The sequence below is a fragment of the Lonchura striata genome, chromosome 1A, assembly GCF_050655825.1.
Source record: "Lonchura striata isolate lonStrDom1 chromosome 1A, ASM5065582v1, whole genome shotgun sequence".
NCBI lineage: Eukaryota > Metazoa > Chordata > Aves > Passeriformes > Estrildidae > Lonchura > Lonchura striata.
In genome coordinates this window covers 75,054,804-75,077,532 of record NC_140741.1, presented here as the reverse complement: position 1 = coordinate 75,077,532, position 22,729 = coordinate 75,054,804, and the positions used below count along the sequence as shown (strand labels likewise).

The following is a 22,729-nucleotide window of genomic DNA, read 5'->3' as shown; positions in this document are numbered from 1 at the left end:
AATTCCTGCGTTCAGCTCAGCAAAATGCCATTTTCCCCTCTCTTAAAAGAGGAGAAAAAAAAATAATAATAATAACTAAATTCCCGCTTTGTGCCTGAGCGCTCCTCAGACACGGCCCGACTGCCAAAAAAAAATAAAAAAAAACCCCATCTGGTGGTTTTTGTCCTGCTGAAGGTGGTTTGATCCAGAGCAGGGAGGAGGAAAATCAACCCCCTGTGCTGGAAGCTGCCCTCGGCTGAGCTCTGTGCTTCAGCCCGGGCTCACGGGCTCATGCTGCGGATAACCCGGGCTCAGGAGGGGCTTTTTTATAGCTCTGTACTGGCAAACAATGACTCTCCTGTCTCCACGCCTCACAGGAGCCAGATTACAAGAAAGTCTGGGAGGTTTCTGAAACAATCCACGGGTGTTACAGCACTCGCAAATTATTAAAAGCCCAGCGGGGTCAAACAGCTCCATCAGGAAATATGTTTTTTTCCAGAGAACTCTTTATTTAAAGTGAATTCATACATCCACTAAAGCTATTTTCGTGCCAGGAGAGATTTCACACCCCTGAAATCCCTTCAAGTGCTTCTAAGTGCAGGTTAACTCATGAAAAGATTGCACCTTGCTGGAAAGAAAACCGGGCTGTACTTTTGAGCAAGGATATTTTTTTTTTTCCTCTCCGGCAGCACGCCCACAACCTTTCCCCTGTGCTGGGTAATAATTAAGTGGCTATAATAGTGGGTAATAATAATAAGTGGTTTTTACAAGGATCCCTTGCTCGAGTGCAATTCCTACGTGCGGCACACAGTTCACACCAGCCCCACACAAACACGGTGAGCAACGGCAAAACCACGCGTGACGAAAAGTTTTCCTACCCAGCCAATTCAGCAAAAAATGGCATTTTAGTCAGCAGCCTGAATAATTCCTGCCAGAAATCACCAACCACCTGACCACCTCCATGGCACGGGGGCTTGCCGAGCCTCAGGCTGAACCATCAGACCTTTCCCAAACCCAACAGCCCATTCCCGAGTGGACTGCGGCTCAGACAGAGGTGTTGGCTCCCTTTCAGAATTCACAATTCGAGGCGATTGACTCCCCAGCCCAGAGCTCTGCTTTCTGTTCTTTCTCCCCCAACATCTGGTTTCCCTTTTGCACAATGAGATTGCCCAAGTTTGGTTGTCGCCAAGCCGGGATTTGCTGAGGTTGGTGACTCGGCGCTGAGCCCTCGAACCTCAGCATGTCTGGAAACGCCTTTTTTTTCTTTTTTTTTTAAACTTTTCCACCTCATCTCGCCACTAATCTGAGCAATAAACCCAGCCCAAGGCAGCCGGGCCCTACCTGGCTGCTGAACTTTTGCTCCTGTCGCAATTATTGCCACCTGCAATAACGCCACGCCATAAAAACAACAATACTGCCATCCAACAAACCAGCCCCGCAAACCCCACCAGGGCTTTTGCGAAGGTTTAAGCAGCAAAACAAACAGCACCTAATTAAGAAAAATCCTGTCAGTGGAAAGAGCGCTGAGAGGCGAGCGACTTTTTAATGGAAAGAGGCGATTTCCAAATGAAAACAGGCGAATTTTTAATGAAAAGGCACCTGGGGGGGAGCGGGGTCAGGTGAGAGACCGAGATTGGTTTTGGCTCAGGCTTTGGGGGCTGTGAGCTTAAATATATACATATACCTATCTATCTATATATCTGTAACGTATATATATGTGTACAAAGTGTATACATATGCATATAAAAAGATACGGACATATACATGGATTTAAACACATATACAGTTTATAAATCGCCGGGTGAGGCGCCGACGCCTGGTCCCAGTCACTGGGGGCTGTGAGCTTAACCATACCGAAACAATAATTAATTAATTAATTAATTAAATAAATAAATAAACAAACAAACACGGTTCTGGCTGCCTGGTCCCAGTCTTTGGGGGCTGTGAGCTTAACCATACCCAATAAATAAATAAATAAATAAATAAATAAATAAATAAATAAGGTTCTGGCTGCCTGGTCCCAGTCTTTGGGGGCTGTGAGCTTAACCATATCGAATAAATAAATAAATAAATAAATACGGTTCTGGCTGCCTGGTCCCAGTCTTTGGGGGCTGTGAGCTTAACCATATCGAATAAATAAATAAATAAGTAAATAAATAAATAAATAAATAAATACGGTTCTGGCTGCCTGGTCCCAGTCTTTGGGGGCTGTGAGCTTAACCATACCGAATAAATAAATAAATAAATAAATAAATAAATAAATAAAGTTCTGGCTGCCTGGTCCCAGTCTTTGGGGGCTGTGAGCTTAACCATACCGAATAAATAAATAAATAAACAAATAAATAAATAAATACGGTTCTGGCTGCCTGGTCCCAGTCTTTGGGGGCTGTGAGCTTAACCATACCGAATAAATAAATAAATAAATAAAGCCAGCCACATAAAATATAAGTATACACAGAGATGGAGTTAAACATGGATATGTAGAGATAGTTTTTTGAACCGCTGGCTGCCCCGCGCTCTGCCCGGCTCGCCCCCTCCCCTCAGGCGCGAAGCTGAGGGGGCTCCCCCTCCCCACTCTCCCATTCCCGCCCCTCTGCAGCCCCGTCCCGCTCACCTCCTGCTCCCTGAAGTGCTGGTTCTGCGCGTCGATGACGCGGATAGTCCTTTTGATGGGCAGCAGCCCGCCGAGCTCGTCGTGCGCCACCATGGCCGCGGCAGCGCCCGACCCGCCCTCAGCCCGCGCTCATCGCGCTCTGCGCGCGGCGCGCGCCGCGGCCGGGGGGTCACCGCGGGGGGCGGGGCCACCGCGGCGAGCCACGCCCACTCAGCGTCAAAGCCACACCCCCTCAATGGCAAAGCATTGACCCCTCCGCGCTAAGCCACGCCCCCTCCGCGATAAAACCACGTCCATCAATGCCAAAGCCACGCCCCCATGCTAAACCACGTCCATCAATGCCAAAGCCACGCCCCCTCCGCGCTAAACCACGCCCCTCAAGGCCAAAACCACGCCCCCTCCACACTAAACCACACCCCTCAATACCAAAGCAACGCAAATCAATGCCAAAGCCACGCCCCCTCCACACTAAACCACGTCCATCAATGCCAAAGCCACGCCCCCTCCACACTAAACCACGTCAATGCCAAAGCCACGCCCCCTCCACACTAAACCACGTCCATCAATGCCAAGGCCACGCCCCCTCCACACTAAACCACGTCCATCAATGCCAAGGCCACGCCCCTCCACACTAAACCACGTTAATCAATGCCAAAGCCACGCCCCCTCCACACTAAACCACGCCCCTCAACGCCAAAGCCACGCCCCCTCCACACTAAACACGTCCATCAATGCTAAAGCCACGCCCCCTCATCATCAAACCACGCCCATCAACGCCAAAGCCACGCCCCCCGCGGCACTGCGGACCCTCCCGGAGCCCCAAATTCGTGCGGAATTCTCCCAAAAAAATCTCTCCCCCCAAAAAAACGCTCCTGCTCGTTCCTCTGAGTGCTGCGTGCAGCTGTGGCTGCTCAGGACAGGAGGGATGTGGGGATGGCTCAGGGCTTGCAGCATCTCCGTGCCCAGGAGGGGCAGAGGGGACATGGCTGAGGGACCCCATCCATGGGGATCCACGTCCACAGGGAGCTTCCAGAGGATGGAGCAGCTCTGCTCCGGGCCCAGCGCTGGCACCAGGGGAACGGGCAGGGGCTGAGCCCAGGAATTCCCCCTGGATGTGGGGCAGAACTCGCAGAATGACTGAGCTGGGAGAGAGCTCCAGGAGCATCGAGATCCTGGCACCCAGTGCCACATCCAGGCTTTTCAAACACATCCAGGCCTGGTGACTCCACCACCTCCCCGGGCCGCCATCCCAGAGCTTCAGCACCTTTCTGGAAAAGCTTTTTCCTGCTCTCCCACCTGGATTTCCCTGGGCACAGCTTGAGGCTGTGTGCTCTGGTTGTGTCAGGGCTGCCTGGAGCCAGAGCCCAGCCCAGCTGGGCACAGGCACCTTCCAGGAGCTGTGGGAGCGATGGGGCCAGCCCTGAGTGTCCTTTTCTCCAGGCTGAGCACCCCCAGCTCCCTCAGCCCCTCTCCCTCGGGATGTGCCGAGCTCTCAATGTCCTTCCCAAAGTGAGGGGCAGAACTTCTGCCCTGGGCAGGGCCCGAGTCCCTCCCTGGGGACATTCCCGAGGCACCGGACCCTGCCCTGTGCCCTGGGATGAGTGGCACCGTCACCCCCTGGGCTCCTTTCCAGCCTCACCCATCCCGGGATTCTGTGAAAAACAGCACCAAGAGACTCTGCTGCAAGGAGGGCAAAGACTCTGTCCCATCCCACAAAGCCAAGCATATCTTTGATTTTTTTCCCCCCCTCATTTTTAGCGTTTTTTCCTGGCACTTCCAGCCTGGCGGGACAACCTCCTTTTAACAGCAGCTCTCCTTGCCAACGCTGGAGTATATAAAACCTTTGCTGCTGCAAAATGTTTTTTAAAAAAATAATAATAATTCGTGTCTAGACCTGTGCTTTTAAGTGTGCTCTGAGCTTTAAAGCTGTGCTGGCACAGCTCTGGGGCTGGGCTGAGCCTCTCCCCCCGTCTCCCAGGGGAGCCTGTCTCGGCAGGCCTGGCTGGAGCTGCAAAGGGTTTGGATTTTCTATTTTCTGTTTGTTTGCTCAAGTCCTTTTATTCCTGGCACTGCTGCAAACCTCTGAAATAAAAGCTTGCTTGTGCTGGTAAAAATAAACTTGATTTGGCTGCCTACCTGTGCTGACCAAGCTGCCGCTTCAAGGGGAGAAATTTGGGGTGGGTTCCAGCAGGAGGTTTGCAAACAGCGATTTTTTATTTATTTTTTGTTTTCAGAGTCAGGAGGAAGAGAAAAAGGAAAATCCTGCTGTCCCCTCCCCCTGGATTTCTCATTTTTGGCTTTGTTTGCTTCTCTCAGCAAATCTGCAGCCACTTAACCTCTGCCATGCACTGCTGGGACATGGAGGATTCCCAGAAATTCAGGATCCACCGAGTCTGCACTTGCTGAAAGGACGGACTGACTCTTCCGGACACAAAAACGCTTTCCTGCATTACCGAAATCCGCTATTTTTAACCCCAAAGAGCAGACGAGCCCTCCCTCGAATTGATATTTTTTTAGAGGTTAAAATTTCTCCTAAAACCCGAGCTCCGAGCCGTGTCAAACTCAGGCCGAAGGTTCGGGAGTTCTCCTGCTGTGTCCCCGGGTGCCAAAGCTCCTCCTGCTGCCACCCCAGGTGCTTGGTGGCACTTGGTGGCACTTGGTGGCACTTGGTGGCGCGGGGTTGAGCTGTCCTCGGTGATCCCTGGCTCTGTGGTGACACCTGGGCAGGTGAGGGTGACACGCTCCTGGATGGTGGGGCCAGGCAGAGGGGTTGGTGTCCTGGGACGTGCCCTGCCTTTGGAGAGGGCCTGGGAGCCACCAACGCGCCCAGGAGCCGGGCCACTCCGGGGTGGGATGGTGTCTGGGGGGCAGGTGGATCTCTACAGGTCATCAATGACAGTTTTGGGGAAAATCTGTCCTGAGCGGTGGAGATGAGCGCCATAAACCCACCCAAGGGATGGAGATAAACACCAAACATCCATCCCAAGGGATGGACATGATCACAAATCCATCCCAAGGGATGGAGATGAGCGCCATAAACCCATCCAAGGGATGGAGATGATCATAAACCCATCCAAGGGATGGAGATAAACACCAAACATCCATCCCAAGGGATGGAGATGGGCGCCATAAACCCACCCAAGGGATGGAGATAAACACCAAACATCCATCCCAAGGGATGGAGATGATCATAAACCCATCCAAGGGATGGAGATAAACACCAAACATCCATCCCAAGGGATGGAGATGACCACAAACCCATCCCAAGGGATGGAGATAAACACCAAACATCCATCCCAAGGGATGGAGATGGGCGCCATAAACCCACCCAAGGGATGGAGATAAACACCAAACATCCATCCCAAGGGATGGAGATGATCATAAACCCATCCAAGGGATGGAGATAAACACCAAACATCCATCCCAAGGGATGGAGATGACCACAAACCCATCCCAAGGGATGGAGATAAACACCAAACATCCATCCCAAGGGATGGAGATGGGCGCCAAAAACCCACCCAAGGGATGGAGATAAACACCAAACATCCATCCCAAGGGATGGAGATGAGCACCATAAACCCGTCCCAATGGATGGAGATGATCATAAATCCATCCTGAGGGATACAGATGATTATCATAAATCCATCCCAAATGGTGGACGTGAGCACCATAAATCCATCCTGAAGGATGGAGACAAACACCAAAAATCCATCCAAGGGATGGAGATGAGAACCACAAATCCATCCCAGGTGATGGACATGAGCACCATAAACCCATCTTGAGTGATGATCGCCATAAATCCATCCAAAGAGGTGGAGATGGGCACCATAAATCCACCCCAAGGGATGGGCGTGAGCACCATAAACCCATCGTGAGTGATGATCACCATAAATCCATCCTGAGTGATGAAGACAAACACCATAAACCCATCCCAAGGGATGGACACGATCACCATAATCCCATCCAAGGGATGGAAACAAGCACCATAAATCCATCCCAAGGGATGGAGATGAGAACCACAAACCCATCCAAGGGATGGACACCATCACCAAAAATCCATCCAAGAGATGGAGATGAGAACCACAAACCCATCCAAGGGATGGACACCATCACCAAAAATCCATCCAAGAGATGGAGTTGAGAATCACAAATCCATCCTTGGTGATGGACATGAGCACCATAAATTCATCTCAAATAATGAAGATGGGCACCAAAAATCCATCCCAAGGGATGGACACGATCACCAAAAATCCAACCCAAGGGATGGAGATGAGAACCACAAATCCATCCTTGGTGATGGACACGAGCACCATAAATTCATCTCAAATAATGAATATGGGCACCAAAAATCCAACCCAAGGGATGGAGATGAGAACCAAAATCCATCCTTGGTGATGGACACGAGCACCATAAATTCATCTCAAATAATGAAGATGGGCACCACAAATCCGTCCTTGGTGATGGACAGGATCACCATAAATCCATCCCAAAGGTTGGAGATGATGACCATAAAGCCATCCTTGGTGATGGACACAAGCACCATAAATTCATCCCAAGGGATGAAGATGGGCACCACAAACTCATCCAAGGGATGGACACGATCACCATAAATCCATCCTCGGTGATGGACAGGATCACCATAAATCCATCCCAAGTGCTGGAGATGATGACCATTAATCCATCCCAAGGGATGAACTGACAGGGAAGGCCACAAGCCAGGAGGAGGCTGCAGACAGCCAGGCTGGGACGTGCCCAAGGACAGCTCCAAGAACCTTTCCCAGGATCACGTCCCCAGCGTGGCTCGGGACGTTCCTCACCTGCCTCTGCTCCGCTTCTGCTGTGGAAGAGGGAATATCTTAAATTGCCTGGAGTTCACTGAGATGCCAACCCATCCTGAAGGAGGCCGTGCAGCTTGGGAATGCTCGGATAAAAGCCAAAATGTGGGAAAAGGAAGGAGCAAGGACCCAGCTGGATGGATTTTCTGTAAACCCAGCTTCAGCTCGGGACACATCCTTCCATCCGAGAGATCTCCCAGTGCTCCCCGTCCTTCCAGGAGCCTCGGGAACGCAGCCATGGAAACGTGGAAACCAGAGTTCTTCCTGCTCTCCTGCCAGGGGGTACCCACAGCACTCCCGGCCTGCATTCCCATGGAGATTTGAATTTCCAGGAGCAAAATCCCTCGGTGATTCCTTTCCTGCTATCAAATCGTTGGAGTGACAGGGAATCACCCAACCCTCAGCTTTCCTCTTGCTTCCATTCCCACAGAGCTGTTTTCCTCATCCCTGTGACATTCCTGGAATTTATTCCTGGAAGAGCTGCCACCAAAGAAAAATCCTCTCTAGGGTATTGCCATGCCAATTTGTTATTTTGGCCCCAAAGCATCGTTCAATAAATTGGAGATTAACGAAGGATGAATTCTGAAGAAAAATTCAAATTCTAAAATTCCAGCATGCAATGCCAGGCTGATGGAAGTTTTTAGGGATAAAAATACTGGATTATTCAAATGACACCTGGCATCTGCCTCATGCCAGGGGTTGCCAAAGTGTGGCCACGCAGGAACAGCTGAAAATGTGCCCAGGGTGGACACACCCAGCCTGATCCTGCCGTTTCTCTTGGAAAAACTCAAGGAAATGAGGTGTTGGAGCAGCAGGAAGGCACAGAAATCCCAGCAGGATTGGGATTTTCAGCCCATCATCAGCAGGAGAATCCTCAGAGCACCCTGGTCTGGCCAGGTCATGAATCCTAAATGAGGCCTCAGGTTTTAGTTTTTATATTTTTCATTTCTGAGCTGCTTTGGTGTGTGGGTCTGGGCTTCTCATGATGGGATGGTGAGCTCTGTGCACAGAGCAGGGACACAAAACAATTCCTGCTCCAGCTGGGCACCAAGGACAAATGATCCAAACCTCAGCCCAGGAGCACAAACAGCGTGGGCTGGAGAGAGAAAAACAAGCAGGGTGGGACTGATGGGCTGGAGCTGGAATGGGAATGAACTCCAAGGTGCCAATGGAGCAGAACTGATCCCAGGGAGAGCCCCGGGAGCGCTCGTGCATTTTGGGGCCAGTTTGGGTCATTTGGGTTCATTTTGGACCATTTTGGTTCATTTGGGTTCATTTTGGGGCCATTTTGGGTCATTTGGGTTCATTTTGGGACTATTTTGGTTCATTTGGGCTCATTTTGGGACCATTTGGGTTCATTTTGGGACCATTTTGGTTCATTTGGGTTCATTTTGGGACCATTTTTGGTCATTTGGGTTCATTTTGGGACCAGTTTGGTTCATCTTGGGTTCATTTTGGGGCCATTTTGGTTCATTTGGGTTCATTTTGGGGCCATTTTGGTTCATCTTGGGTTCATTTTGGGACCATTTTTGGTCATTTGGGTTCATTTTGGGGCCATTTTGGTTCATTTTGGGACCATTTTGGTTCATTTGGGTTCATTTTGGGACCATTTTGCTTCATTTGGCTGCAGCCCTGGCTGGGCTCTGGTGCTGCCCAAGGTGGATCCATGGAGGAGATCCTTTCATAAATCCCTGATTTATTCTTTAGCTCTGCCCAGCCTCTGCTCCATCAGTTTGTGGTGGCCACCAAGGGACACCAGGCGTCTGGGAGTCCCCTGGAGCAGAGCCAGAGGATCCCAGCCCAGCTCTGGGATGGCTCCGTGTGATCCCTAACCCACGAGGCAGCAATCAAAGCTCCTGGTTGGAGAGGAGAAGGTTGGAGCTGGAGCACTGCAGAGCCTGGTGGGTGTTGCTCCGTGTTTTTTCCCAATTTTCCCAATATTCCAGCTTGTCAATGTAGTACTGGCACTCAGACTCGCCCTTCTTCAGGTTGATGTCGGAGAGGACTCCTTGGATTATGGAGATCTAAAAACCCAAACGATTACGAGGGATTAACTGCTTCCCTCTGCTCCTGCTCCTTCACGACCCCAAAGGAATCTTCAGGAAAGGTAAAATCCACTTTTCCCAGATCCTGCAAGGTGGAATCCATCAGGATTCCAGTCCTTCCAAGCAGGAACCTGGGACATTTTAACCCCATCATCCAGTCCATCCCCGTTTCCAGTTTGAAATCCCATTTCCTAGGAACTGCCAGCCACCTAAACCATCCCTTCCCAGCTATTTTTACTGGGATATTTTTAGTGGAAGGCGCACAACTCTCGAGGATGGGATAAATAGGATTTTCCACCCGGGGCTTTTGCCGTCCGTGTTCAGCGGGACACGGAGCCAAGGCCACGAGCCGTGTTTAACATTCCACTCCTGGCTATTTCTATTTCTATTTCTATTTCTATTTCTATTTCTATTTCTATTTCTATTTCTATTTCTATTTCTATTTCTATTTCTATTTCTATTTCTATTTCTATTTCTATTTATTTCTATTTCTATTTCTATTTCTATTCCCAGACAAATTCAGAGCAGGATTCTGGAAAATGAGCAAAAGTAGGCGATGACCCAACCAGAGACCATTGGGTCATCCAAAAACTTTAGGAGCTGCTCTGGAATCCAGTGTTTTTTTGGGATGCTGGGAGCTGACTATAATTAGTAGCCACTTAAATCCTTTAAACAGCCACCAAAAAATCAACTCTGACTTGGCTGAAATCCAGCCGTGAGCGATTTGGGAATATTTACGAAAACTAAAATCCACTCTTGAACATTTTGGGAATATTTAGGAAAGGTAAAACCTAACACTAAACGTTTGGGAGTCTTTAGGAAAGGAAAAATCCATGTTGGAACATTTGGGAATATTTAGGAAAGGTAAAATCCTCCCTCAAGCATTTTTGAATATTTAGGAAAAATGAAATCTCTCCTTGAATATTTTGGAATATTTAGGAAAGGAAAAATCCATGCTGGAACATTTGGGAATATTTAGGAAAGGTAAAATCCTCCCTCGAGCATTTTTGAATATTTAGGAAAAAATGAAATCTCTCCTTGAATATTTTGGAATATTTAGGAAAGGAAAAATCCATGCTGGAACATTTGGGAATATTTAGGAAAGGTAAAATCCACCCTTGAGCATTTTGGAGTATTTAGGAAAGGTAAAATTCACCCTGGAACATTCGGGAATATTTAGGAAAAGTAAAATCCCTCCTTGAATATTTTGGGAATATTTAGGGAAGGTAAAATCCACCACTGAACATTTGGGAATCTTTAGGAAATGTAAAATCCACCACTGAACATTTGGGAATCTTTAGGTAAGGTAAAATCCACTCTTGAACATTTGGGAATATTTAGGAAAGGTAAAATCCATGCTGGAACATTTGGAAGTCTTTAGGGAAGGTAAAATCCGCCCTGGAATATTTTGGAATATTTAGGGAAGGTAAAATCCATGCTGGAACACTTGGGAGTCTTTAGGAAAGGTAAAATCCACCCTTGAACATTTTGGAATATTTAGGGAAAGTAAAATCCATGTTGGAACATTTGGGAGTCTTTAGGGAAGGTAAAATCTGCCCTGGAATATTTTGGAATATTTAGGGAAGGTAAAATCCATGCTGGAACACTTGGGAATCTTTAGGAAAGGCAAAATCCGCCCTGGAATATTTTGGAGGGAGGGATCCGAAAGCCAATCCAGGGATTGAAGCACAAAATCCCTTTTTTCCCCGGGGTTCATGGAGCGAGCAGCTCCCGTGCCAGGAGCTGTTTTTGGGAGCTGCTGGACGGGATCAAAGTCGATTTTCAACCACAAATTTGTACCTTATGCACGGGCACGTTCCTGCAGGGATGGGACACGCCCAGAAAATTCCCAGAAAAACTTTTGGGATGAGGCAAGGAGAGCTTTGGTTGTTTCTGGAAAGCTTGAGGGTCATGCTGGAATAAAAGGTTTGGTTTGTTTGGGGTTTTTTTTCTCTTTTTTTTGGTGGTGTTTGGGGAGGATTTTTAGGCTGGGTTATCCCTGCCTGAAGCCAAGGGGTTTTGGGAGGAATTACAAGGGTTTTGGGAATATTGATGAGGTTTTGGGAAGAATTGCGAGGTTTTGGGGAGGAAAGAGAAGGTTTTTGGGGAAAATGACATTTTTGGGAGGAATTACTAAGTTTTGAGAGGAATGAGAATGTTTTGGGGAGGAAAGAAAAGTTTTTTAGAAGAATGAGAAGGTTTTTAGGAGGAGTGAGAGGGTTTTGGGAAGAATTACAAGATTTTGAGGAGAAATGAGAAGGTTTTGGGGAGGAATTTCAAGGTTTTGGGAAGAATGAGAAGGTTTTGGGGAAGAATGAGAAGGTTTTGGGATGAATGAAAAGGTTTTGGGATGAATGAGAAGGTTTTTGAGAAGAATGAGAAGGTTTTGGGGAGAATTACCAGGTTTTGGGGTGGAAAGAGAAAGTTTGAGAAGAATGAGAAGGTTTTTAGGAGTGTGAGAGGGGTTTGGGAAGAATTACAAGATTTTGAGGAAGAATGAGAAGGTTTTTAGGAGGAGTGAGAGGGTTTTGGGAAGAATGACAAGATTCTGAGGAGTGAGAAGATTTTGAGGAGAAATGAGAAGGTTTTGAGGAGGGATGAGAAAGTTTTTGGGAAGAATGGCAAGGTTTTTGGGAGGAGTGAGAAGATTTTGAGGAGGACAGAGAATGTTTGGGAAGAATTACAAGATTTTGGGGAGGAATGAGAAATTCTTGGGGAGCAATGACAAGGTTTTGTGAGGAATGAATATTTTGGGGAGGAATGACAAGGTTTTGGGAGGAATGAGAAGGTTTTTGAGGTTTCTGTGAGGATTCTAGTCATGGACTGCCTCTCATTGATGGCTTCACGTGGTCTGCACAGGCAAGAATCCAGGATTTGGTGGAAACAAGGATTTCCTCCCGCTCTCCTCTTTCCAAAATTATTTTGTCACATTAAAAAGAATTAAATCAATGTTTTCTGCCTTGCCTGGAGATGTTGTCCCCACCAGCTTTATCACCACAACCTGGTCCTTTTTTTCCCTGAGATGGATTTAAGGTTCTTCCCAAACCAAACCATTCCACAATTCTGCTGCCAAAACTCCTCCAGCTCCAGGAGAAGTTGGAAATTCGGGCTGAAAACCTCCCTGAAATGTGAGGGACACTTGGAGAGGATCAGTAAAAGGAGGGGTCAGTAAAAGGATCCTGAGATTTTCTCTTCCCTCCCTGTCCCTAAATCCTCACGAGGAGAAAACATCACCCAAAAAGTGATTTATTTTGGGTTTTTCTGCTCGTTTTGCCTCGGGGAAGTTGAGTCTCTGCCCTGGCAGGCGCTGCGGGTGTTTATTGAGTTGCTAACAACCGTCAAGGTCCACACCCAGCCCTGCAAAAAACACAATCCTGCTTCCTCCCTGCACGGCCCCAAAATCACCCAAAACGCAGGGATTCCAGCAGAAAAACGGAATTTCCTGCCCAGTTTTCCCTATTTTTTAACAGTCAGTTATGGGGGCGATTTGGGATCACAAAGAACCCCAAAATCACCTGAAATGCAGAGATTAAAGTAGGAAAAACTGAATTTCCTGCCCAATTTTCCCAGTTTCTTTATAGTCAGTTATGGGGGTGATTTGGGATCACAAACAACCCCAAACTCACCTGAAATGGAGAAATAATTCAGCTTTAAAGCTGGAAAAACTGAATTTCCTGCCCTCCATTGCTATGGTTGCTATATTAAATTATGGAGGTGACTCAGGATCACCAACAGCCCCAAACTCAGCTGAAATGGAGAAATAATTCAGCTTTAAAGGAGAAAAACGGAATTTCCTGCCCAATTTTCCCAGTTTCTTTACAGTCAGTTTTGGGGGCGATTTGGGATCACAAACAACCCCAAACTCACCTGAAATGCAGAGATTAAAGTAGGAAAAACTGAATTTCCTGCCCTCCATTCCTATGGTTGTTAAAGTAAATTACGGGGGTGATTTGGGATCATCAACATCCCCAAACTCACTTGACACTGAGAAATAATTAGCTTTAAAGCAGGAAAAACGGAATTTCCTGCCCAGTTTTCCCAGTTTTTTAACAGTCAGTTTTGGGGACAATTTGGAATCACCAACAGCCCCAAAATCACCCCAAAACGCAGGGATTCCAGCAGAAAAACGGAATTTCCTGCCCAGTTTTCCCTATTTTTTAACAGTCAGTTATGGGGGTGATTTGGGATCACAAACAACCCCAAAATCACCAGAAATGCAGAAATAATTCAGCTTTAAAGCAGGAAAAACTGAATTTCCTGCTCTCCATTCCCATTTCTTAGAGTCAGTTATAAATTATATTCTAGAGCAGCTCTAGGCATGATCCCAGAGAAAATTCCTGATTTTCTCCCCAAAGGAGGCACAAGAGGCTGAGGGAATCCTGCTGAGATTTTGGGAATATTTGGAAGGGTTGGAAACAGAAATCTCAAAGGTCTGCTGGATCTGGATGGGTTTTGAGTGAAAAGCAAGGAAATGAATCAGGAAATAAATGAATTTTATTTCTAAATAAATAAAGGCCTCTGGATGATCCCCCTGAGCATTCCAAATCCCAAATTCCCAGTGTGGGGAATAATCTGGATATGGGAGCTTTAAAAAGCATTGCTGAAGCTTTTCAGAAAAAAATCCCAATTAATAAAAGAGATCCCAATTGATAAAAGCAAAATAAATTCCAATTAATAAATAAAGATCCCAATTAATTGAAAATGAAATAATCCCCTTAGCTTTATTTTAAAAGGATGTGGGGTAGGGTGGCAAATTGTGGATTTTTCAGCTGAATTTGCTGGAGCTGAAATCCCATTTTTGCTGGAGATTTCGAGAGAAAAACCCTGGAAAATCAATTTATTAGGGGCTAAAAATAGATGTGGTTTGATCAGTACATGATTGAATTATTGTGATTTTCTCTTGTGATTTTATTTCGGCTGGGATGGAGCCAAATTTGAGGTTTTGGATTTATTTTGGTTAAATGTAGGCAGAGGAAAGAACAATTTGGGGTCAGCTCAGTGGGGTTTAGAAGAGCTGGTGGTGAGTTTGGGAAATCTGACAGGAATATTTGGAAACTTTAAAAATCCTGGGATCAAAAAGGCTGGAAATTAAAATTCCAGCAGCACCATTCATGTATTTTAACAAGAAAATAAGAAAATCCTCCTCCCTTAGGGCAGATTTCCCTGTCTGAACACTCCCAGTGCATCAGGAACCCAGAATTCCTTCAGGAACAAAACAAATCTAAAAAAATCAGGTTCAGAGGGTCACAACCTCTATTTTTATTTTTATTTTTATTTTTATTTTTATTTTTATTTTTATTTTTATTTTTATTTTTTTGCTCTGTTCCTATCCTGGAATTTCAGGATGATCTGACCTGGAACAGATCCAGGTTGGAGAGGTCAAAACCCAGAATTTGCCTGGGCAGGATCCAGCAATGCCAGGGGAATAATTAATTGTGAAGAAATAATTCAGAATAATTAATTCTGAAGAAATAATTCCAAAGAAATAATTCAGAAGAAATTATTCAGAAGAAATAATCCAGAAGAGCTAATTCAGAATAATCCAGAACTAATTCAGAATAAACAAAAAAATTCTTCAGAATAATTAATTCAGATTAATCCAGAAGAAATAATCAGAATAAACAATCCATCAAAACTAATTCTGAATAAGCAATTCAGAATAAATAATTCAGAAAAAATATTCAGAAGAAATAATTCAGAATATTTAATTCTGAATGAATAATTAAGAAGAAATAGTCCAGAATCATTAATGCAGAATAAATAATCAAGAAGAAATGATCAAGAAGAAATAATTCGGGAGGAAAAAAAAGTAATTCAGAGGAAATAATTAATTCAGAAATGCAAATGAGCTGCCATCAGCAGGATGCCCTGGTCATGAGGTCACACAGGAAATGCCCCACAGTAAATCACCTTTAATCTCAGCCTAATAAACCTTAAACCCCACTTAGTTAAGCTTCAACTAAAGGGTGATTAACAGGAAAATTCCTTTTTCTCTCCCTGTCCCCATGCGGACAGACAGATGGAAAATGGGGAGTTTTCCCCAAGAAAATCAGGAAAAGCTTCACCTCCTTCAGGAGGGATGAAGGAATTTCTCCTTCAGAAAATCAGGAAAAATTTCACCTCAGGACAAATGAGAGAAAAAAAAAAAAAGGAAAATCATTCCCTCAGGACAGATGAAAGAATTTTTCTGTCAAAAAAGCGGGAAAAGTTTCATTTCGGGAGGGATGAAGGAGTTTTTCCCTCAAAAAAATTTCAGGAAAAGCTTCACCTCAGGAAGGATGAAGGAATTTTTCCCTCAGAAAATCAGGAAAAATTTCACCTCAGGACAAATGTGGGATTTTTTTTCCCTCGTAAAAGCAGGAAAAGCCTCACCCCAGGAAGGATGAAGGAATTTTTCCCTCAGAAAATCAGGAAAAATTTCACCTCAGGACAAATGTGGGAATTTTTTTCCCTCGTAAAAACAGGAAAAGCCTCACCCCAGGATGGATGAAGGAACTTTTCCCTCAGAAAATCAGGAAAAATTTCACCTCAGGACAAATGTAGGAATTTTTCCCTCAGAAAATCAGGAAAAATTTCACCTCGGGACAAATGTGGGATTTTTTCCCTCAGAAAATCAGGAAAAGCTTTACCTCAGGACAAATGTGGGATTTTTTCCCCAAGAAAATCAGGAAAAGCCTCACTCCAGGATGTAGGAATTTTTCCCCAAGGAAATCAGGAAAAATTTCACCTCAGGACAAATGTAGGAATTTTTTCCCAAGAAAATCAGGAAAAATGTCACCTCAGGACAAATGTGGGATTTTTTCCCCAAGAAAATCAGGAAAAGCCTCACTCCAGGATGGATGTAGGAATTTTTTCCCAAGAAAATCAGGAAAAATTTCACCTCAGCACAAATGTAGGAATTTTTCCCTCAGAAAAGCAGGAAAATCCTCTCCTCAGGATGGATGAAGGAATTTTTCCCTCAGAAAATCAGGGAAAATTTCACCTCAGGACAAATGTAGGATTTTTTCCCCAAGAAAATCAGGAAAAATGTCACCTCAGGACAAATGTGGGATTTTTTCCCTCAGAAAATCAGGAAAAAATTCACCTCAGTACAAATATAGGAATTTTCCATCAGAAAATCAGGGAAAATTTCACCTCAGCACAAATGTAGGAATTTTCCCCAAGAAAATCAGGAAAAAATTCACCTCAGTACAAATATAGGAATTTTCCCCAAGAAAATCAGGAAAAATTTCATCTCAGGATAAATGTAGGAATTTTCCCCAAGAAAATCAGGAAAAATTTCACCTCAGGATAAATGTAGGAATTTTCCCCAAGAAAATCAGGAAAAATTTCACCTCAGCACAAATGTAGGAATTTTTTCCCAAGAAAATCAGGAAAAATTCCACCTCATACAAATATAGGATTTTTTCCCTCGGAAAAGCAGGAAAACTCCACCTGACTCCGTAAATCCCTTCAATCCGCAGCTTTAAGGAGAATTTCCCACCCAGCCAGTCCAGCTGGTTCTCACCCCCACCCAGGGCACTGAAATCAAAATAAAACAACATCTGAAGAGGCTTTGCAGAATTTGCCTTCCTGCCCCATGAAAAAAATGCTGATTTTGTGGAGAAAATACATTTATTTCACCCAAAATCCAACCCAGGGTGGGGTTGGAATTTGGGATTGAGGCAGCAGCGTTGGGAGGAGGACTCAGAGGCCTTGAGCATTGGAAAAATGTTATTAAAATATTAAAAATGGTGTTTTTGCGGCCTAAAACACCATTAAAAAGGAGCATTGAACACAAAAAGAGGTTTTTTGAGAGCCCTCAGATTCTCAAAGGAAATTGCAAGCTGAGCTGGTCAGCAGCTAAAAAGAATTTTAATGAATATTTCTATTCAAAGAACTCCAAAATTTCAGCTTTTGCAGAGCTCTGGCGTCACTGAAAGCGTGTTTAAATATTTGAATGTATTTTGAAACGCCACGAAAACAAAGTGCTGCAGTGGGAGGGCACAAAAAGTGACATTCTGTGGGTGAAACTCATTTATTTCACACCACATCCAACCTGGACTGGGTCTGGAATTTGGGATTGGGAGAGGAGCAAACCCAGCTGGGCGCGACCTGAAATTCAAAATCCAAAAAACTCCACAGAAATTGCCAAAAAAGGGGATTGGAAATAATGTAAATTCATTTTCAGGTGTTGTAAATTCATTTTCAGGTGTTGTAAATTGATTTTTAAGTGTTATAAATTGATTTTTAGGTGTTGTAAATTGATTTTCAGTACCTTAAAGTCGAGGCTGCTCAGGCTGACAGCGTCGTCGTCCTTCTCTCGGCGCTTCCTCTTCTGGGAGAAACCAAACAAAATTATGGGTTTGGGGTCAGAAATGTAATTTTGAATACAGTAAACTGGAGATATTTCATTTTTTTACAAGCCCAGCTAAGTGTAAGAACTAAAAAAATAAAAGTTGAACGCAATTTTTTTTTTGGTTATTCAATAAAGTTTGTCACCTAGAAATTAAATTATTTGTCTTAAAAGCTTCTCATCCTTTAATTCTGGATGGGAATTTTATTTTTAAGGAGGAAGTGGCAGCAGCAGGGACCACTGGGAAATTATTTGGGATTTATTTAAAGTCATAAAATCCTGGAATGGTGTGGATTGAAAGGGATTTTGGGATCCTGTTCCAAATCTGTCACCTCCACTGTCCCAGGGTGCTCCCAACTGGCCTTGGACATTCCAGGGATCCAGAAGTTCAGGATTTTTATTTTTAATTTATTTCTATTTATATTATTATTTAGGAAATCTCTGGCTGTGTGTGAGAGCTTTGGGATCTCCCATTCCTTTGGGAATGGCCAGCATGGAGTTGTGGCTGCAGAATTCCTGCTGGGAATGCGAGTGGTGAAAAAAAACAAGATTTTTGTGGGATAAAAAGGAGGTTTTTGGCCTGGGAATTCTCAGCTTTTTTCCCTTCCCAAGAACAGAACCATTGGGATAATGATCAAAGGCATCTGCACTGAGATTCCTGTTATTTCCCACTGTTTCTGGAATATTCAAGTGGAAAATTCTCCTTCTTCCAGCCCCCAAACTGTGTGAAAAAAATAATTTTCCCTAAATTGATTTAAGTGGAAAATTCCCCTTCTTGCAGCCCCCAAAACCTGTGGAAAAAGTTCGTTTCCCAAAAAATTATTGAACTAAAGAATTCTCGTTCTTCCAGTCCCCAAACTGTGTGAAAAGATTCCTTTTCCCAAAATTTATTAAAGTGGAAAATTCCCCTTCTTCCATCCCCCAATCTTGTGGAAAAATTCCTTTTCTATAGATTTATTAAAATGGAAAATTGCCGTTCTCCCATCCCCAAATCCTGTGGAAAAAATTCCTTTTCCCAAAATTTACTTAAGTGGAAAATTCCCCTTCTCCCATCCTCAAATTGCATAGAAAAAATTCCTTTTCCCAAAATGTATTAAAGTGGAAAATTGCTGTTATCCCATCCCCAAATCCTGTGGAAAAAATTCCTTTTCCCCAAAATTTATTTAAGTGGAAAATTCCCCTTCTCCCATCCCCAAATTGCGTGGAAAAAATTCCTTTTCCCAAAATTATGAAACCCTCAAACCCAATTAAGGGGCTTTGTAGAGCAGAAAATTAAAAAAAAATGTTGCTCATGAAGGAAAATGAAAATATTTTGGGATTTTATTTCAGAACACCTCAGGATTTCATGGAATTTCAAGGATTCTCCGGGAAGCTCCAGGAATTCTTTGACTGGGTTTGAATTGGAAGAGAATTCCAATTAAATTCTCCTTTTTTGTCTCGATCCTTTGAATTTCAATTTATTTCAATAATTTCAAACAAATTTCAACGTATTTCAATAATTTAATAACAAATTTAATAATTTTAAATCTGTCCACACCGTGCTATTATTTGATATTAAATAAATCCAGCTCATGGTGGTGTCTAACAGAAATTCACTCACTAATTCATTATATTTTGGTTTTTTTTTGCAATTTGGCTGTTGTTTTCTTTCCTCAGCTCGGATTCAAGGATAAAATTCCTCATTTTTTTCAATTTTTCTGGGTTTTTTTTCCCTGATTTTGCAAAGACAAGATCCCAACTCTCACGTGAATCCTTCTCTGACAGATTTGCTGAAGCAGAGAGGAAAAAATTCCCATATTTCTGTCTCCCTCCTTTTCCAGACCCCTGAAAAGCCTTGAAAAAATGCAAATCCAGCTTTTTTATTTTTCCTTGGGATCGGGGAATTCTTCCAGCTCGGTTCTCTCTCCAAGCCTGCTCTGGCCACACTTTTCCAGGTGGTTTTTCCCCCCCAAAAAAAGAGGATTTTAGGATTTTTTTCTAGGTGTTTTTTCCCCAAAAAAATGAAGATTTCAGGATTTCTTTATGAGAAAAAAAAAAGCTGCAATAAAGACCCCCCCTTATGTTTGAAAGATTTATTTTTTGGGATTTATTGCTTCCTTATGGGGTGGATGATTTAATTTTTTCCCATAAAGCTCCAGACACAAAAATGAGGCCAAAATGTTGATTTTCAACTGGCGAGACTCAGGATTCCATTGGCTGCAGCCCCATTTCCTCTGCCCAATTATTTAATTCTGGATAAAATCTTAGACATTGCACTCCAGAGCCAGAAGAGAAAAAAAAAAATCCAGGGAAAACGGCTCAAATCCAAAGATTTGGAGCCACAGGATGGAAAAGCAACTGAAAAAATGGGTTTTTTGTCCCATTTTTGGGTCTTCCACCATCCGTGATCCCACTCATTCCCCTTCTCCCAGCTCCCAAATCCTGTGGAAAAAATTCCTTTTCCCAAAATTACCGAAGCAGAAAATTCTCCTTCTTCCAGTGCCCAAATTGTGTAGAAAAAATTCCTTTTCCCCAAGTTATTAAAGGGGAAAAATTCCCTTTTCCCAGCCCCCAAATTGTGTGGAAAAAAATATTTTCCCCAAAGTTATTAAAGGGATAAATTCCCCTTCTCATGGTCCCAAAATCCTGTGGAAAAAATTCCTTTTCCCAAAATTACTAAAGCAGAAAATTCTCCTTCTTCCAGTCCCCAAATTGTGTGGAAAAGATTCCTTTTCCCCAAGTTATTAAAGGGGAAAAATTCCCTTTTCCCTGCCCCCAAATTGTGTAGAAAAAATTCCTTTTCCCCAAAGTTATTAAAGGGATAAATTCTCCTTCTCATGGTCCCCAAATCCTGTGAAAAAAATTCCTTTTCCAAAAGTTATTAAAGTAGAAAATTCCTTTTTTTTTCCCAGCCCTCAAATCCTATGGAAAAAATTCTTTTTCCTCAGGTTATTAAAAGGGTCATTCCCCTTCTCATGGTCCCCAAATCCTGTGGGAAAAATTCCTTTTCCCAAAATTATTAAAGTGGGAAATTTCCCTTCTCATGGCCCCCAAATTCAATGGAAAAATTAATTTTCCAAAAGTTATTAAAGTAGAAAACTCCTTGTTTTCCCAGCCCTCAAATCCTATGGAAAAAATTCCTTTTCCCAAAATTATGAAACCCCCCAGACCCAATTTAGGGGCTTTGTAGAGCAGAAAATTAAAAAAAAAAATAAAAAAAAAAATTTGCTTTTTTTAAATGGAATTTCAAGGATTCTGAGGGAAGCTCCAGGAATTCTTTGGAAGCAATGACTGGAAATTGGAAAATAATTCCAATTAAATTCTCCTTTTTCGCCTCAGTCCAGAATATTTTGGTTTGGAAGGATCTGAGTGGTTTTTGGTGCTTTTTGTCCACCTGAAGTCAGAAACTTTAATTAGAGATTTTAGGATCATTAAATCCACAAAGCTCCGATTTCCCAGAAATAAATCCGCAAAAATTAAAGTGAAATTTGATAAAATCAAATGAAGGGGAATAAAATGAAATTAAGGGAAACATTCCATGAGGAATTTTGCTTCCAGTCAGAGGAGGTTTAATTTTTATTTAGAATTACATAGAAGAAGCACTGATCATTCCCTAGAAATCCATCCCATTCTGGCAGACATGGAAAATTCTGGCTTAGAATTTTAAATTTCTTCCCAAGCCAGGTTCATTTTCCAGCCTTTTGGCCAAACTTCTGCATAAATTATCCAATGAAAAGAGGATTTTTTAGGACTGGCATAGGAATATTTGGGGAGAAAAAAAAAAAAAAAATTAGTTTGTGTTGTTAGAGCACGAAATGTTCAGATTTAAAAGAATTAATTTTTAAAAGGCTTAGTGAGAATTAAAAATCTGGGTTTAATGGAGCTGAAAGTTTTCAAACTTCAGCGAAATTTGAATTGAGGAGAATTTGTGGGTTTGGTTGTGCTCAAATTCCAGGGGTTGGGTTTGGGAAGGGACATTTTTTAGGTTTGAGGATGGGATCAGCAATTCCAAAGGCAGCAAATGATGGGAATGAGCTTTAGGATGGGATTCCAGGAGCTGGAATTCCTCAAAAGCCTCTGTGCCTGAAGGAGAGACAATTCCAGAGGGAAATTCCAAAGGGAAATCTTCCCCTACCTGCTCCTAAATAAATAAACAAATAAATTCAGAAATAAAGGATGGGAAAAAAAGAGTTCACAAGACCAAAAATTCCCTCTGAGCAGCTTCTCCACTCCAATAAAATCCAGATTTTTTTCTTTGCATTTAAGGAATAATAAAAAAAAAAAACCCTCATTTTCTTTTCACACCATGCCAGGGCTAAAACACATCAGAAAATCAGGAATTCAGCGAGGAAAAGTGACCAGAATTTCCCTGAGCTCAGGAGCTGGAAAACTCAGGAATTATTCCATGGAAAATGTTGATTTTCCTTCTTTTCCAGAGGAGTATTCACCTCTTGGATTCCTGCTTTTCCTTCACCTCTGGATTTCTGTTTTTCCATCACCTCTGGATTTCTGCTTTTCCAGCTGTTCCACTCACCAGGGTGAAATCCCAGTGTGGGCCTGGAGTCAGGAATGTGAAGGAGCTGCCTCGTCTCAGAGGGTACCTGTGAGCAGAAAAAAAATTAAAATTATTATTATGTTCCTATTATTATTATTATTATTATTATTATTATTATTACCCCATTATTATTATTATTATTATTATTCCCCATTATTATTATTATTGTTATTGTTATTATTATTATTATTCCCCCATTATTATTATTATTGTTATTGTTATTATTATTATTATTCCCCATTATTATTATTATTCCCCATTATTATTATTACTATATTATATTTTTTTTTTATTATTATTATTAAATTCCTGCTGCAGAACTGATAAATTCCATGTTTTCCACAGCTCCCAGCACAGCCAAGCCAAGGCAAGGTGGGTTTTTTTTAG

At 43.3% G+C, this 22,729-nt stretch overlaps 1 protein-coding gene across 3 annotated transcripts in view; it reads right to left on the bottom strand.

The window, feature by feature from the left end:
* NET1 (neuroepithelial cell transforming 1) overlaps positions 1-22,729 on the bottom strand; it is a 65,003-nt gene that overhangs the window by 11,579 nt on the left and 30,695 nt on the right. For 2 of the 3 annotated variants that reach the window (XM_085568772.1, XM_085568771.1), the window contains exons 2-3: positions 22,322-22,388; positions 17,731-17,790 (exon numbers count right to left, since the gene is read on the bottom strand). In XM_085568772.1, coding sequence (XP_085424898.1) covers positions 17,731-17,790; positions 22,322-22,388 — 127 coding nt within the window. Of the gene's footprint in view, positions 1-2,593; positions 2,735-17,730; positions 17,791-22,321; positions 22,389-22,729 lie in introns of those variants that run through there. The other variant, XM_021531047.4, reaches the window with a different exon arrangement.